Below are 15,283 nucleotides of genomic sequence, written 5' to 3'. Positions count from 1 at the left end.
CTATGGTGGTTCCAGCCCAGCCTCCAAGAAGCTCAAACGGCTGTGGCAATCCATCCTTCTGACCATGGTTCCATTTAATAATCAGAAGATTCCCCTTCTGATTCCCCTTCTATTCACCTTACCCTAAGCTGTCAGCTGTCATCTTGGGCTGTAGAGAAAAGAAGATCATTTCTTCTCCATAGCTCAAGCTCTCCATTTGTTTGAAATAGGTTGGTTCTTTCCTCCCCGCTGCTCAACAAGACCTTTGGCTGCTGAGAAAAGGAGAAAAACAGTGGGGAGATCAGAAACCAACCTCTCCTGATCTCCAACCTCACTGTGTAGCTATTTTTGTGAAAGGAGGGGATGGATCAGAAGCCCATTCCCAGCTGATTGCGCATCAACTGTGAATCCACTTCTGGTTGCCCCTGAAACTTTCCTGTGTTCCAGCAGATCTAGGTGAGGATTCAGGGAAATTCTGGGAGATCAGAACCCAACTCCCAGCTGATCCCCCAGTCAGCTGGGAGTCGACTTCTGACCAACGGGCACTTGCAGACCTGTTCGGCAGCTGTTCAAGTTGCTCAGTGCAATCCAAATGTATCCTCAGTTAGCCCACTATCTGATCGTGAATGTCAAACAGGGTATCTTTGCCTGTCGAACAGTTTTGATGCGAAATTCATGGTATCCCTAATTACACTTGCCTAATTACATATGCCAACAAGTTTCCAAGGTAAAGGCCCAAAATGACTCTATCGGTTGCAAATTTTTATTCTTAGTTATATTTAAAACATTTCAAGGTTGAAATTGGTTGGGTGAGTCATTGTTTCTATATATTTAAATGGTGATGTGGAAACTCAGGTGTGATCAATGCCTGAAGAAGGCATGCTTGGGAAGCAGGGCTTTGCAGGAAATTCCCATAGCCTGTTCGTATGTAAGCGTTCTTTAAAAATTATAATGTTAGAGTTGCATCCAATGGCTTAAGCGATATAATTTATAGTTATAAGCAATTGCTGGTTTTCCCAGTTCAACTTTACCTTCCCCTTGTTAGAAGAAGAAGAGAAGAGTTGGTTTTTATATGCCGACTTTCTCTTCCACTGACGGAAGAATCAAACCGGCTTACAATCACCTTCCCTTCCCATCCCCACAACAGACACCCTGTGAGGTAGTTGGGGCTGAGAGAGGTCTAAGAGAACTGTAACCGGCCCAAGGTCACCCAGCTGGCTTCATGTGTAGGAGTGGGGAAACCAACCCGGTTCACCAGATTAGCATCCGCCACTCATGTGGAGGAGCAGGGAATCCAGGTTAGAGTCCGCCGCTCCAAACCACCGCTCTTAACCACTGCACCCCGCTGGCTCTCAGTTAGTTTCGATAGCTCTTGCAAAACTTTTCTCTGTCCTTAATCCCGTCTTCTTTCCCCTACCCCTCAATTTCCCCCACCGCCTCAGCAATATTTCCATGCTGGAGGTGTTGGGCTCAAGAAAACCTTCCTCGAGAAGAGTCCCGACCTACAATCGCTCCGCTACGCCCTCTCGCTTTACACGCAAGCCACGGACCTGCTGATCAAAACGTTTGTCCAGACTCAGAACGCTCAGGGTAAGTGGGGTAGGGTGGGGGGGGGGGTGGGAAGGAGTCCGTGTGGAAATTTGGGGATGCTCCCGAAACAGGGCTTTTATTTATTTATTTTATTTAGCCTGCCCTCCCTGGCCGAAGCCGGCTCAGGGCGGGTAACATCATACAAGGTACATTAATACATCAATAATAAAATTAACCACAAAATCTAAATCTGAAACAACAAAATCTCAATTTAAAACTTAAAAACTACAGAACTACAGATGGCGCCTAAACACTGCCCATGTTGCCGGATATATATTCTAGCAAAAACAACTTATTATAATCTTAATCAAGTTTCAATATCCAAGTTGCAAGTTCTGTGTTGTTTTTGCTAGAACACTATCATTTTAATAACCTAGGTTCTTCTTTTTGAAGGGATATATAGGGTTGCCAGGTCCCTTCTTGCCACCGGCGGGAGGTTTTTGGGGCGGAGTCTGAGGAGGGCGGGGTTTGGGGAGGGGAGGGACTTCAATGCCATAGGGTCCAATTGCCAAAGCGGCCATTTTCTCCAGGGGAACTGATCTCTATCGGCTGGAGATCAGTTGAAATAACAGGAGATCTCCTGCTAATACCTGGAGGCTGACAACCCTGCAGATATACGCAGCAGCTTACCCCTCAGTTGACTGCAATAATACAACAGGAGTGGGGAGAATAGGGAGGCCAGCAGATGGTATTCGCAGTTGTCCTCAGCCACAGGCCTAGCAGAATAGCTCTGTCTTGCTGGCCCTGCAGAATTCTTTAAGGTCCCGCAGTGCCCTAATGTCACCAGACAGCCGCACACTTTTAGGGCCAGGGACCACCAGTAAGTTGTCAGATGACCGTAGAGATCTTCGGGGGGTATACCAGGAGAGATGGTATACCAGGAGGGTATACCAGTAGAGGATGTTTGGAATGACCGGGTATCTTTTCCAAACTGGAATCAGTCCATTAGGAATTCACCAGTGTCCAATCTTTTTTTATTTCTGAGTTTTGTATGTGCGTGCACATGCGCACTTTGCCACAGGTGGCCATTTCTTCCATACGCGGGCACCTTCTCAATTCATGTGCAGTAGCACGTGTAAAGTGCCATCAAGTCGTAGCTGACTTATGATGACCACAGCAAGGGGTTTTCGAGGCAAGCGAGAAGCAGAGGTGGTTTGCCATCGCCTTCCCCTGCAGAGTCTTCCGTGGTGGCCTTCCTTCCAAGTACCAACCCTGCTTAGCTTCCGAGATCTGATGAGATCGGGCTATACCATGCCTCCCTCCCATATGCAATAGTAAGACACTGCAAAAATGAAATCTTATTATAACTGTGCCGTTTTAAGCAAAAATGTAATATTAATAACAATGTTTTAACCACATAATAATGTTTTAAGCACATGTATAGATCATGAAAACACTGCCGCTAAAAGAATTTTGGTGTGATAACCATTTATGATGGTGTGGGTGGGTGTTTGTTTTTTGTAGTATTCCATAAATGCACATGTGTGCATCAAGGATGCAGAAGGAGGGAAAATGCACGTGAACTGAAGGAACTGAAATCTGTGGCAGATTTATCTCCCTTATTATTTGCCATTTCACTAGAACCTTTAGTAATTAGTATAAAAAATAATAGATTAATAAAAGGAGTTAGTATTAATGGATCGGAATACAAAATTAGTTTATATGCGGATGATATAGTAATGATATTAATAGATATAGAGAACTCAAATAAGGCACTTTTAGAGGAAATAAAAGACTTTGGGGCAATTTCAGGTTACAAATTAAACAAAGGGGAAACAGAGGTTACACCATTTTATTTAGAGGTTGCAAAGAACTAGGAGATTATCATAAAACGTTTTGAAGAGATGAAAATAGTGGACCAATACTTAGGTCTATGGTTTAAGGCAGACCCAAAGAAAAAACTAAAATTAAACTGTGACCCAGTTACACGTGAGATGAAAAACCAAGTTCAAAACTGGTCGAAATTAAAGATATCCTTCTTTGGAAGAATAAAATGAAAAGACTTTTAGTTGAAAATGAAATTAAGAGAGGCCAGAATGCAAGGGAGAGAGCAATTCTGGAATGTTAACGGAGCAGGGGAAATCTGCTCATTGCTAGGGTAAATTTCTAGCAGGGCTTGAGTGGATTGGGGCCATTTGGCTCTCCCAGGGGATCATGGGTACTGTCTTGGAAGGACGGGGAATTCAAATACAAATTCAAATTTGTTAATACGGTCGACTGACCAATCACGTGCCAACACATCAAAATTTCCAGACTCAATAGTTTTGCACCGCAGAATCACAGACTGCCCGTACATATAAAGGTATAAGATCAATACAAGCAACTCCTGGTTAAAATTATCATCTTAAAACTGATAAAATTATAAAATATTCTAACAATCATTCTCTAATAAAGTTCTGCGTATTTTAAGAGCAACGGCGCAGAACTTGGCAGTTTGGAGCGGGGGCTGAGGGTCTTCTCCTAATAGGAGCTTCTTTGCCAAAAGTTCAACTGACTCTTCGGGGAATTTACCAAGTAGGGGGGAAATAAGCTTTGATCAAACGTCGTGGTAGAATGGGCAACATTATCAGTGCATGTTCGATGGTTTCCATGTCCCCTGTCCCACACGGACAAAACCTCTCTGATCTAGGGATCTTCTTATATTTCCCTTCTAAAACAGCCGATGGTAGGGCCTGGCATCTGGCAAGGGTAAAGACCTAGAATTAATAGAGTCACGATGATAAAAATAAGCTACAGGTGAAGGAAGGACAGGGGGAAGGAACTTTAAATCAGTCATGTGTTTGTGTTTCATCCCACTCTCCGAATCCACGAGCTATAATGGTAGGGGGGGCGTCAAAATATCCCCCTAGACCAAGACATTTCTCCCACCACGCACACTCACTGTCGTTCTGCTGCCTTTATTTACCTAGTGTTTCTGTAACCTTTGTTTCGAAACCTCCAGCGGGCAGTTTGGAGCCCTTGTTTTGTGTCTGCGGCGGCTGACTTTCTTCTTTCTTTCTTCTCTCTCTCTCTCTCTCCCCATCACCTGTTGCCTTTCATTCCTCCTGATGGATGTTTTCTCTTTTCTTTCATTTTAAACCCCCCCTCCCTTCTCTTTCTCTCTCTTTCTCTCTGTCTCTTCCCCTGTCTTTTCTCTTCCTTTTTCCCTTTATTAGTTCATGGTGGAAAAGGTGTTAGGTTTACACTTAGTGAAGAAATTTATCCTGAAAAGGGTACGTCTCACGTTCTTCTGAAACCCCTTTCCTTCCTCTTCCCTGCTGTGCCCAGCCTGGAAAGCCCATTCCCAACACCCTGGCCAGGGCTAGTAAAAAATCCCAGAACTTGGATCCCGTGAGCAACAGAAAGAGGGTTGCTAAAGGGAAGGAATGGGTATCTTTGTGGCTCATGGGCTGATCCAGCCATTTGGATGAGCTTATCCGGCCATACCTGGAAAAGTTAAAGGCCTGGGTAGGGTTGCCAACTGCAGGTTGGGAAATCCCTAGTGATTTGGAGGTGGAACCTGGGGAGGGGAGGGTTTGGGGAGGGACCCCAGTGGGCTATCATGCCATAGAGTCCACCTTCTAAAGCGACCGTTTTCTCCAGAGGGACTAACCTCTGGTCTGGAGGTCAGTGTAATTCCAGGAAATCTCCAGGCCCCACCTGAAGGTTGGCAATAGGGTTGCCAGGTCCCTCTTTGCCACCGGCGGGAGGTTTTTGGGGCAGAGCCTGAGGAGGGAGTGGTTTGGGGAGGGACTTCAATGCCATAGAGTCCAATTGCCAAAGCGGCCATTTTCTCCAGGTGAACTGATCTCTGTCGGCTGGAGGTCAGTTGTAATAGCAGGAGATCTCCGGCTAGCACCTGGAGGTTGGCAACCCTAGTTGACAACCTGAGGTGGAGTTCACCTTGGTTGGGGGGAAAGGTGACGAAGACGGGGACATAACAAAAGCTGATAAAATCGAACACAGTACAGAACAAGTAGAGAGACAGAGAGCTGTTTCTCCCTCTCCAATAATACTAGAGTTTGAGGTCACCCAATAATGAGTGATTAATTCAGGATAGCTGTTTGTTCACACAATACAAACTTAACTTGAGGCACATTTGCCATGGGGGCAGCAATGGCCACTAACTTGGTGTTGGTGGAAAATGCCGCGATGTCACCGCTGACTTACGGCAACCCCAGAGGGTTTTTAAGGCAAGAGACAGTCAGGGGTGGTTTGCCTGCCTCTGCATCACAACCCTGATGTTCCTTGGAGGTCTCCCGTCCAAATACTAGCCTGGACCAAACCTGCTTAGCTTCTGAGATCTGATGAGATCAGGCTAGCTTGGGCTATCCAGGGGGGTTACCGCACTTGTCTTCCCAGCGATGTATTAAGAGTTTGAAAATGTTATTAAAAATACTGTTTGCACTTTCTATGTATTCCCACCGATGTATTAAGAGTTTGAAAACGTTATAAAAAAATACTGTTCACACCTTGTTTGGCCCCTTTAGCTGTGAAGACGTCTTCCAACCATTTATAAGCCGTGGTATCCAAAAACCCTTTTAAAGCGATGTTTTTTGCAACATTTTCAAACTCTTAATACATTGGTTCTTGTAGGTTATCCGGGCTGTGTAACCGTGGTCTTGGTATTTTCTTTCCTGACATTTCACCAGCAGCTGTGGCAGGCATCTTCAGAGGAGGAACACTGAAGGACAGTGTCTCTCAGTGTCAAGTGTGTAGGAAGAGTAATATATAGTCAGAAAGGGGTTGGGTTTGAGCTGAATCATTGTCCTGCAAAAAGTATCAAAGGTAATGGGCTAATCATTGTCCTGTAAGTATCAAGATAATGTGCTAATGAGGGTGTGGTATGTTAATATGGAAGCATTGTATCCTGAAGTGATCTGTTAATGTGTGAAATCCAAAGCTAATCTGCATGGCTATTGTTGACTGTAGTTGACTGAATTCTGACTATATATTACTCTTCCTACACACTTGACACTGAGAGACACTGTCCTTCAGTGTTACTCCTCTGAAGATGCCTGCCACAGCTGCTGGCGAAATGTCAGGAAAGAACATACCAAGACCACGGTCACACAGCCCGGATAACCTACGAGAACCAATGAACTCTGACCGTGAAAGCCTTCGACAATATCTTAATACACTGCTGGGAATACAAAGTGCGGTAACCCCCCAGGTCAAGGTGGTGACCAGCTTAGACAGCTTTAAGAAGAGAGGTTTGTGCCCATCAACAAGTATCAGTCATGACGGCTAAGTTAGCCTCTTTGTTCGGAGGCGGTCTACCTGAGTTCAAATATTCTAATCATGTTCTTATATTCTAATCATGGGCAGGGGAGAATGGGGGAAATTCATAAATATTGTGTGGTCAGATATGAAACACGCTGGTCGGGAAAGCGTTCCAATTTGGTCGCCACCTTTGATTCATGAGAGGCCCAGGTCTTGAACATAAGAAAGGCCCTGCTGGATCAGACCAAGGTCCATCAAGTCCATCAGCCTGTTCACACAGCGGCCAACCAGGGGCCTCTTGGAAGCCCACAAACAAGACAACTGCAGCAGCATTGTCCTGCCTGTGTTCCACAGCATCCAATATAATGGGCATGCTCCTCCGATCTTGGAGAGAACAGGTCTGCATCGTGACTAGTATCCTTTTTTACTAGTAGCCATAGATACCCCTCTCCCCCATTAACATGTCCACTCCCCTCTTAAAGCCCTCCAAGTTGGCAGCCATCACCACATCCTGGGGCAGGGAGTTCCACAATTTCACTGTGCGTTGTGAGAAGAAATACTTTTATCTGTTTTGAATCTGTCACCCTCCACCTTCAGCAGATGACCCTGCGTTCTGGCATTATGAGAGAGGGAGAAAGGCTTCTCCCTGTCCACTCTCTCAATACCATGCACAATTGTATAGACCTCTATTGTGTCTCCCCTTCTTTCCCAGCTAAAAAGCCTTAAGTGTTTTAACTGCTCTTCATAGGGCAGTTGCTCCAGCTCCCTGATCATTTTGGTTGCTCTTTTCTGCCCCTTCGCAATCTCTGCAATATCCTTTTTTGGGTGTAGTGACCAGAACTGTGCACATATATTCCAAGTGTGGTCTCACCATGGATTTGTACACGGGGAGTATGATAGCAGCAGTTTTAGTCTCTATTCCTCGTCTAATTACGGCCGGCATGGAATTTGCCTTTTTTCACAGTATGGTACTCTTCAAAGTCAGGCAAGTAACCTTAGCAAACCAAGATCCCACCCCCCACCCCAAGGGATCTCTTACTAGCCTTGTTCCAGGTGGTCCTACCCCCCAACCCCACCCATCCACTGTGCCCTTCTAATGCAAGCGCATCAAATGCATCAGAATGACCTCTGGGGGGCACTCTTGCCTGTTCAAGCGCTTCTTGGCAGATGGAGGAGAGACGGGATGGCAGCTTCATGGGGGGGCTGCTCCGGAGCAGAGGGGGTGCACCTGTGCTTGCATTTGGCACTTGGACATGATCGGTTCCTGGAGTGAGCAAGTGTCTGCATGTGACTCCAGGAAGAAGGAAACCAAGGAGAGGGGGAATGGTACAGTTCTGTGCACAGTATGACTGATTCCTTACATTCTAGTGCAACAAAAAGAAAAATATGCATGGGGGGGTGGTCTCTCTGTCCAGCATGCAAGGGGCAAAGGCTGTGGAACTAGAAGCACTCTCCTCCCTCCCCCTAAATACTTGAGTCCATTTCCCCTCTTCTTTGGTCCATCTGTGTAGGAAAATAGCTCCCGGCTTCTTGAATGCTTTGTAGGTAGGGTTGCCTGGTCCCTCTTTGCCACCGGCAGGAGGTTTTTGGGGTGGAGCCTGAGGAGGGTGGGTTTTGGGGAGGGGAGGGACTTCAATGCCATAGAGTCCAGTTGCCAAAGCGGCCCTTTTCTCCAGGTGAACTGATCTCTATCGGCTGGAGAACAATTGTAATAGCAGGAGATCTCCAGCTCGTACCTGGAGGTTGGCGACCCTATTTGTAGGGAAGGTTCAAAAGGCTCACCCCCTGCGGTTGCGACTCAAAAACGCGTTCCATTTTGTGTCTCCCTTGCACAAATCGCAACTGTGATGCATGGTTTTGCCACCCTTTCCTCATAAAATGTAGAGCCTTTTTCAACATTATACGAGCATCAACATATCAGTGTTATCTGTATAAGTGATGTCCGCCAAATGTTTAAGTTGGGTACGAAAAGTAAGTCTCAAGCCAATTTGATTGCAAAATATGCTTTTTTCTTGGTATCCCTGAAAGGGAAGATGCTAGAGACTTACATTTTTAATTTAATTTTTATTTTATTATATTTAAACCCCGCCCTTTCCTGACTACAGTCAGGGTCAGGACGGCTACCAACAGAAAAGATCAATCAGTATAAATACATATTATAAAATTTAAGTAGCCATGAAGTTGCCCGCCGAAACCAATTCTCGTGTATGAGGCGGGGCAATGCCTCTTCTAAGATGACCCCTACCGTCAACATTTTTGAAAGTGTCAAAAAAAAATAATTAAAAAATTACCTGCTGCCCAATTAATCAGCAGCATATTTTAAAAAATTGAAAGCGGAGAATTCAGAGAACCTGCTACACCTCAATGTTACAACGGTATATCGATAGATTGATATTCTACTGCCTTTTTTTAAAAAAGAAAAAGACCCCTCCAGAGGTTGGGGGAGGGTCAGGGGAAATGTCTGCCATGTGGGCTAAAAAAATCCCAAGTTCCCCACCCAACTAGGCTTGCCAGGACCCTCTTCGCCACCAGTGGGAGATTTTGGGGGCAGAGCCTGAAGAGGGCGGGGTTTGGGGAGGGGAGGGACTTCAATGCCATAGAGTCCAATTGCCAAAGAGGCCATTTTTCTCCAGGTGATCTGGTCTCTATCGGCTGGAGATCAGTTGAATTAGCAGGAGACCTCCTGCTACTACCTGGCAGTTAGTACAGGAGCGAAGAATACTTATAAGTGCAAAAACTATTTATATGCTACCGTGTCTAATATAATACGCACTCATAAATACACAAAAAGAACCATTCATACAGTTGTATCAAACATACAGAACCATCTCTAAGTATTCTTCGCTCCTGTACTGATTTCCTAATCTCTCGATACTAGTACAGCGGTGCCTACTTTCTCCCCCACTACCTGGCAGTTGGCAACCCTACCACCCACGCAAGCAGCCATCTGGCCTTTACTGTGCTCATTCCCAAATATTTCGGAGCAAAGCATGTTTGAGAAAGTTTGCGGAAAGCTCGAGAAACCCCCCCAGCAGGAGCACAAATGCACCACCTTGCTGTGGGGAAGCCAGAAACAAAAAACCCGCTTCCCAAAAGCTTCGAACTTGGGCTGGATAACCCGTGTGGAAACCGTAGTTGTTGCATAATCCAGTTTGGAAGTGGCTCGGCTCCATCCCACGCAGGAAGTCTAGGGTCAGTCCTTGGTGTCTCAGGTGAAAGGATTGGACGGAGCAGGTCTTTTGGAAGATAACTTTTCCTTTGGAGCTTTTGGAGACCTGGTCGCAGGAGACAACCTGGGGTGTGAAAGATAGGGTTGCCAGATCCCTCTGGGACACCGGCGGGAGGTTTGGGGGGCAGAGCCTGAGGAGGGCGGGGTTTGGGGAGGGGAGGGACTTCAATGCCATAGAGACCAATTGCCAAAGCGGCCCTTTTCTCCAGGTGAACTGATCTCTGCTGGCTGGGGATCAGCTGTAATAGCAGGAGATCTCCAGCTAGTACCTGGAAGTTGGCAACCCTAGATACACAGCCTTGCTCGTCAACCCACAAGGATTCCCTTCCCTCCAGCTTCCGGGAATCACAGAACCCGAAAGATCCACTCGGCTCTGCCCTCTCCCTGACCCCTCGATCTCTCCCCTTCCCACCATATCCCTTCGCACCACCCATGTCGGACTGCAGTCCTGAGACCACCCGACGATCCAAGGCACCCTCTTCTCCATGCCCGCCAGTCACTGCAACCTCCCTCCCTCCCCACATTGCTGCATGTGGAATTCCTTGGTGGAAAAGCCTGTTTGAATGACAACCCCCCCATCTCCTGCTTCTTGGAGCATTCGTGGAAAGACCGCCAAAGAGGGGAGGGTCCAACCACTGAACGGGGAGGCAGGGAAGGGTTTGTGATGCTGAGGGACTCGGATCATGGAAACTTGCTAGCTCCGAGCTTGGAGGGAGGCGGATTTGGCAGCCCACCCACCCCCGGCCTCCGGGAAAATGCCAAAGAAAACGGAAAGAGGAGTCCTCCTGTTTTTTGAGAGCGGAAGGCCGTTTGAAAAGGGATGGCTGTTCTGCTCGGAGCGCCACCACGCTAGGGTTGCCAGGGGGACTGATCTCTGTCACCTGGAGATTAGTTATAATAGCGGGAGATCTCCAGGTGCCACAACGAGGCTGACAACCCTAGGATTGGATGATGTTTTCCTGGCTGGTCACCTAGAGCCATTACATAACTCGCCACAGGTGACCAGGTGAGAGGCGTTTTTACAAGGCTGCTCAAACCAGTATCAGTGTACTCTAGTGAGAGGGTGAGAAAGGATCCCGTTTTGTTTTAACTTGGCAACCCTAAGTTTTGGCCAATCTTATACTGGGGGGAACCCAACCCTCCACCCCATCCCCTCCAAACCAGGTCATCCTCCAAAAATTATCTGGGTAGCTCTGAAGCAAGTGGTGGATCTGAATCCTTCATCATGTTGGCAGGAAGGGTCAAGAATGCAGTAAAACCAGAGGCTCAGCTGCCAGAAAACAGCTTGCATCATGACTTCGGGAACTAACTTCCTCCCTTTGCCACGCAGGCTCTGGAGTAGATGACCCCGTCGGAGAAGTTTCCATCCACGTCGAACTGTTCACCCATCCTGGCACGGGAGAGCACAAAGTCACCGTCAAAGGTCAGTGTGCCAGCATGAAAAACAGACTTGTACGTTGCGGAAAGGAAGACAAGCATCTATTAGCCATAGCTGAGAAGGGAAACTTCCCTGTGCAGAGGCAGTCTACCTTAACATACCACATTTTACTGTATAAAATATTTGGGGGGATGACGTAGAGCCAGTGTGGTGTAGTGGTTAAGAGCAGTGGTTTGGAGCGGTGGACTCTGATCTGGAGAACCGGGTTTGATTCCCCCACTCCTCCACATGAAGCCTGCTGGGTGACCTTAGGCTAGTCACAGCTCTTAGAGCTCTCTCAGCCTCACCTGCCTCACAGGGTGTCTGTTGTGGGGAGGGGAAGGTGAGTGTAAGCCGGTTTGATTCTTCCTTAAGTGGTAGAGAAAGTCGGCATATAAAAACCAGCTCTTCTTCATCTTTTTCCTTTTCCTTTTTCTTCTTCTTCTAGAAATGTTCTGGGGAGTCACGTATGATTTTGATGATGACATGAATAGGATCCATGAATCTATTAAGTTTGAAATGCAGTCTAATCAGCCTAGGATCACTTTTTTAACAGGTTGCAGTTAATTAGGGGGTGGGGCTTACAGGCCCAGTTGACCGGCCTCAGTTTTTCCCCAATCATATCTGCAAAATGGGGCTAATTGTCTCCGCTGTGTGTACAGGAATAACTGAGGTGCATGTGAATTCTGGAATGCTCTCGATGAACTCTAAACTCTTCATGTTTGTCATCGTAATACCCAAATATTTCACCTTTTTCTCCACCTTAAAGCCTGTTTTTTTCATCAGTTCCAGTTGGTCTTGTAATATATTTTTTGTTAATACTTTCATTTTCTGTTTATTAATTTAAAAACCTGCTAGTGCACCAAATTCATTCAACTTCAACATTAGAAACTCTGCTCCCTTTAATGGACCTTCCAACGCAACTACCAAATCATCTGCAAATGCTCGTAACTTATAGGTCTCCTTCTTAATCTGTATACCCCAAGTCCTCTCATCAGACCTTATATGTCTATTCAATATTTCAAGAACCAGAATAAACAAAAGAGGAGTCAGCAGGCAGCCTTACCTAGTTCCCTTCTGTATCTCACAAGATTTTGTTAATTCTGCATTAACAATTATTTGTGCCGTCTGCAATGTATATATTGATTTAACCCGTTTCATGAAATCCTCTCCAAAATCCATATCTTCCAAAACCTTAAAAAGGAACGATGAACTCTAAACTCTAATGCAGGAATGGGCCCTTCCGTTGATGTGCGCTAACCCTGTTCCACCTTCCCCTTCCTCTCCCCCCTCGATCCTAGTGGTGGCCGCCAATGACCTCAAGTGGCAGACCTCGGGCATCTTCCGTCCCTTCATCGAGGTCAACATCATTGGGCCGCACCTCAGCGACAAGAAGAGGAAATTTGCCACCAAATCGAAAAACAACAGCTGGTCTCCCAAATACAACGAAAGTATCCAGTTGTGAGTGTTAAACGCACACAAACACACACCATTGTTTTCCTTTCTGCATCCCTTGGCTACTTTGGGCTGAGGCAGAGCCAAGAGACTGATTTCAAATTCCCCCTCCCTGCCATTTTTTTGACCTGGAAAACCCCTCTTTCCATTGTGCTTCTGCAGTGGGCGAATCTATCCCGGGATTCTTTATTTCCATGCCATTTTCCGTCCTGTTGCATCCAGTTCTCCACATGGAATGTTATCTAGTTCTCTGCATCCGTAAATGCCGCTGACATTGTGCATTAAACAAAAAAAATCCCCACGCCTACATGATTCATAGGGTTGCCGGGTGGGTGGTTGCGGCAGGCAATTGCCCACCAATCCACCTGGCTGCTCCAGAGCGTCGCTCACACACGCGCGTGGCTGCACACGACACAATCACATCATTTCTGGGTTTACCCCCAGAAGTGCCACATCGCCGCATCCGCTTTAACACTCAAACCCCCAAACTCCAGTGTTCCTCAGTTAGAGCGGTTCCTCAGTGGAACAGGTTTCCTCGGGAGGTGGTAAGCTCTCCTTCCCTGGAGGTTTTAAAGAAGAGGTTTGATGGCCATCTGTCAGCAATGCTGATTCTGTGACCTTAGGCAGATGATGAGAGGGAGGGCATCTTGGCCATCTTCTGGTCACTAGGGGTGTGGAGGGGGGAGGTAGTTGTGAATTTCCTGCATTGTGAAGGGGGTTGGAGTAGATGACCCTGGTGGTCCCTTCCAACTCTATGATTCTATGATTCTTCTATGATTCTAAGTGGCCACGGCGATGCGGCACTTCTGGGGGTAAACCTGGAAGTGACTTGATCGTGTCCAGCCCCGCCCAAAAAAACCTCTCACCGATGGAGGGGGGGCCTGGCAACCCTAATGACGCAAATGAGTCTAAAGTGGATATTTCTTCACACAATGTATAAATGGTGGAACTCCCTGCCCCAGGATGTGGTGATGGCTGCCAACTTGGAAGGCTTTAAGAAGGGAGTGGACATGTTCATGGAGGAGAGGGGTAGTCATGTCTACTAGCCAAAATGGATACTAGTCATGATGCATCCTTATTCTCTCCAGTATCAGAGGAGCAGTCCTATTATATTAGGTGTTGTGGAACACAGGCAGGATAAGGCTGCAGTCATCTTGCTTGGGGGCTTCCTAGAGGCCCTTGGCTGGCCACTGATCCTGAACAAAAAAAGGGGAAAGAAACCCAGCCTTTAAAAACCACTGTGTGAACCGACTGCTGGGCTTGATGGGCCTTGGTCTGATCCAGCATAGCTTTTCTTATATTCTTATGTTTTTATTGGGGCCAGCAAGCAGAAGGGATAAATTATACTTCTCCCCTGACTCAGAGTATACCAACAGGGCACACTGCAACGCACGGTCCCACTTCTTGCCTCTCTCCCCAACACAACAGAAATGATGTTTAGGTAGTTGGGCATCACAAAGAACGTTCTCTGGTCTGTGAACCTATGTGCAAGGTTGATGGATTTAAGCCAGCATGGTAGTTGTTAAGAGTGGTAGTTTAGAGCGATGGACTCTAATCTGGAGAACCAGGTTTGATTCCCCACTCCTCCACATGAGCGGCGGACAGTAATCTGGTAAGCCGGGTTGGTTTCCCCACTCCTACACATGTAGCCAGCTGGGTGACCTTGGACTAGTCACAGCTCTCTTAGAGCTCTTTCAGCCCCACCTACCTCACAAGGAGTCTGTTGTGGGGAGGGGAAGGGAAGGTGATTGTAAACCAGTTTGATTCTTCCTTAAGTGGTAGAGAAAGTTGGCATATAAAAACCAACTCCTTCTTCTTCTTCATAAATATTGGCTAGGGGGACACATGCACTGACTGTAATGGTCAGTTCTTAGAAGCTAAGCAGGTTCATCTCTGATTAGTACATGGAGGGGTGACCCCCAAGGAAGTCTGGGGTTGCCGCGCAAAGGCAGGCAATGTCAGACCACCTCTGTTAGTCTCTTGGCTTGAAAACCCTATGCAGTTGCCATAAATCAGCTGTGACTTGACTGCCCTTCCCACCACCTGGGGACACCCTTGCGCAACTGACTCGGCCATGCCCGCTTCCCCCCCTCTCTCTTTCACACAGCACCTTGGGCACAGAGACGGGGCCGGAGTGCTACGAGCTGCAGGTGTGCGTGAAGGATTACTGCTTCGCCCGGGAGGACCGCACGGTGGGCATCGCCATCCTCCAGCTGAAGGACATCATGCAGAGGGGCAGCTGCGCCTGCTGGCTGCCTCTCGGGCGGCGCATCCACATGGACGACACGGGGCTGACGGTCCTGCGCATCCTCTCCCAGCGCAACAATGACGAGGTGGCCAAGGAGTTCGTCAAGCTGAAGTCGGACACGCGGTCCGCCGAGGAGGGTAGCAGCTAAGGCCCTTACCCCCCC

General features: G+C 47.2%; 1 protein-coding gene across 1 annotated transcript in view; it reads left to right on the top strand.

The window, feature by feature from the left end:
• The window catches only part of UNC13A (unc-13 homolog A), a 117,791-nt gene extending 102,508 nt beyond the window's left edge, over window positions 1–15,283 (top strand). The window contains exons 42-45 of the mRNA XM_056867696.1: window positions 1,422–1,569; window positions 11,331–11,423; window positions 12,719–12,878; window positions 14,980–15,283. Coding sequence (XP_056723674.1) covers window positions 1,422–1,569; window positions 11,331–11,423; window positions 12,719–12,878; window positions 14,980–15,268 — 690 coding nt within the window. The 3' untranslated portion in view covers window positions 15,269–15,283. The remainder of the gene's footprint in view (window positions 1–1,421; window positions 1,570–11,330; window positions 11,424–12,718; window positions 12,879–14,979) is intronic.

Source organism: Euleptes europaea, chromosome 2 (assembly GCF_029931775.1).
Source record: "Euleptes europaea isolate rEulEur1 chromosome 2, rEulEur1.hap1, whole genome shotgun sequence".
Lineage (NCBI taxonomy): Eukaryota > Metazoa > Chordata > Lepidosauria > Squamata > Sphaerodactylidae > Euleptes > Euleptes europaea.
This window is presented reverse-complemented; position numbering and strand designations above follow the sequence as displayed.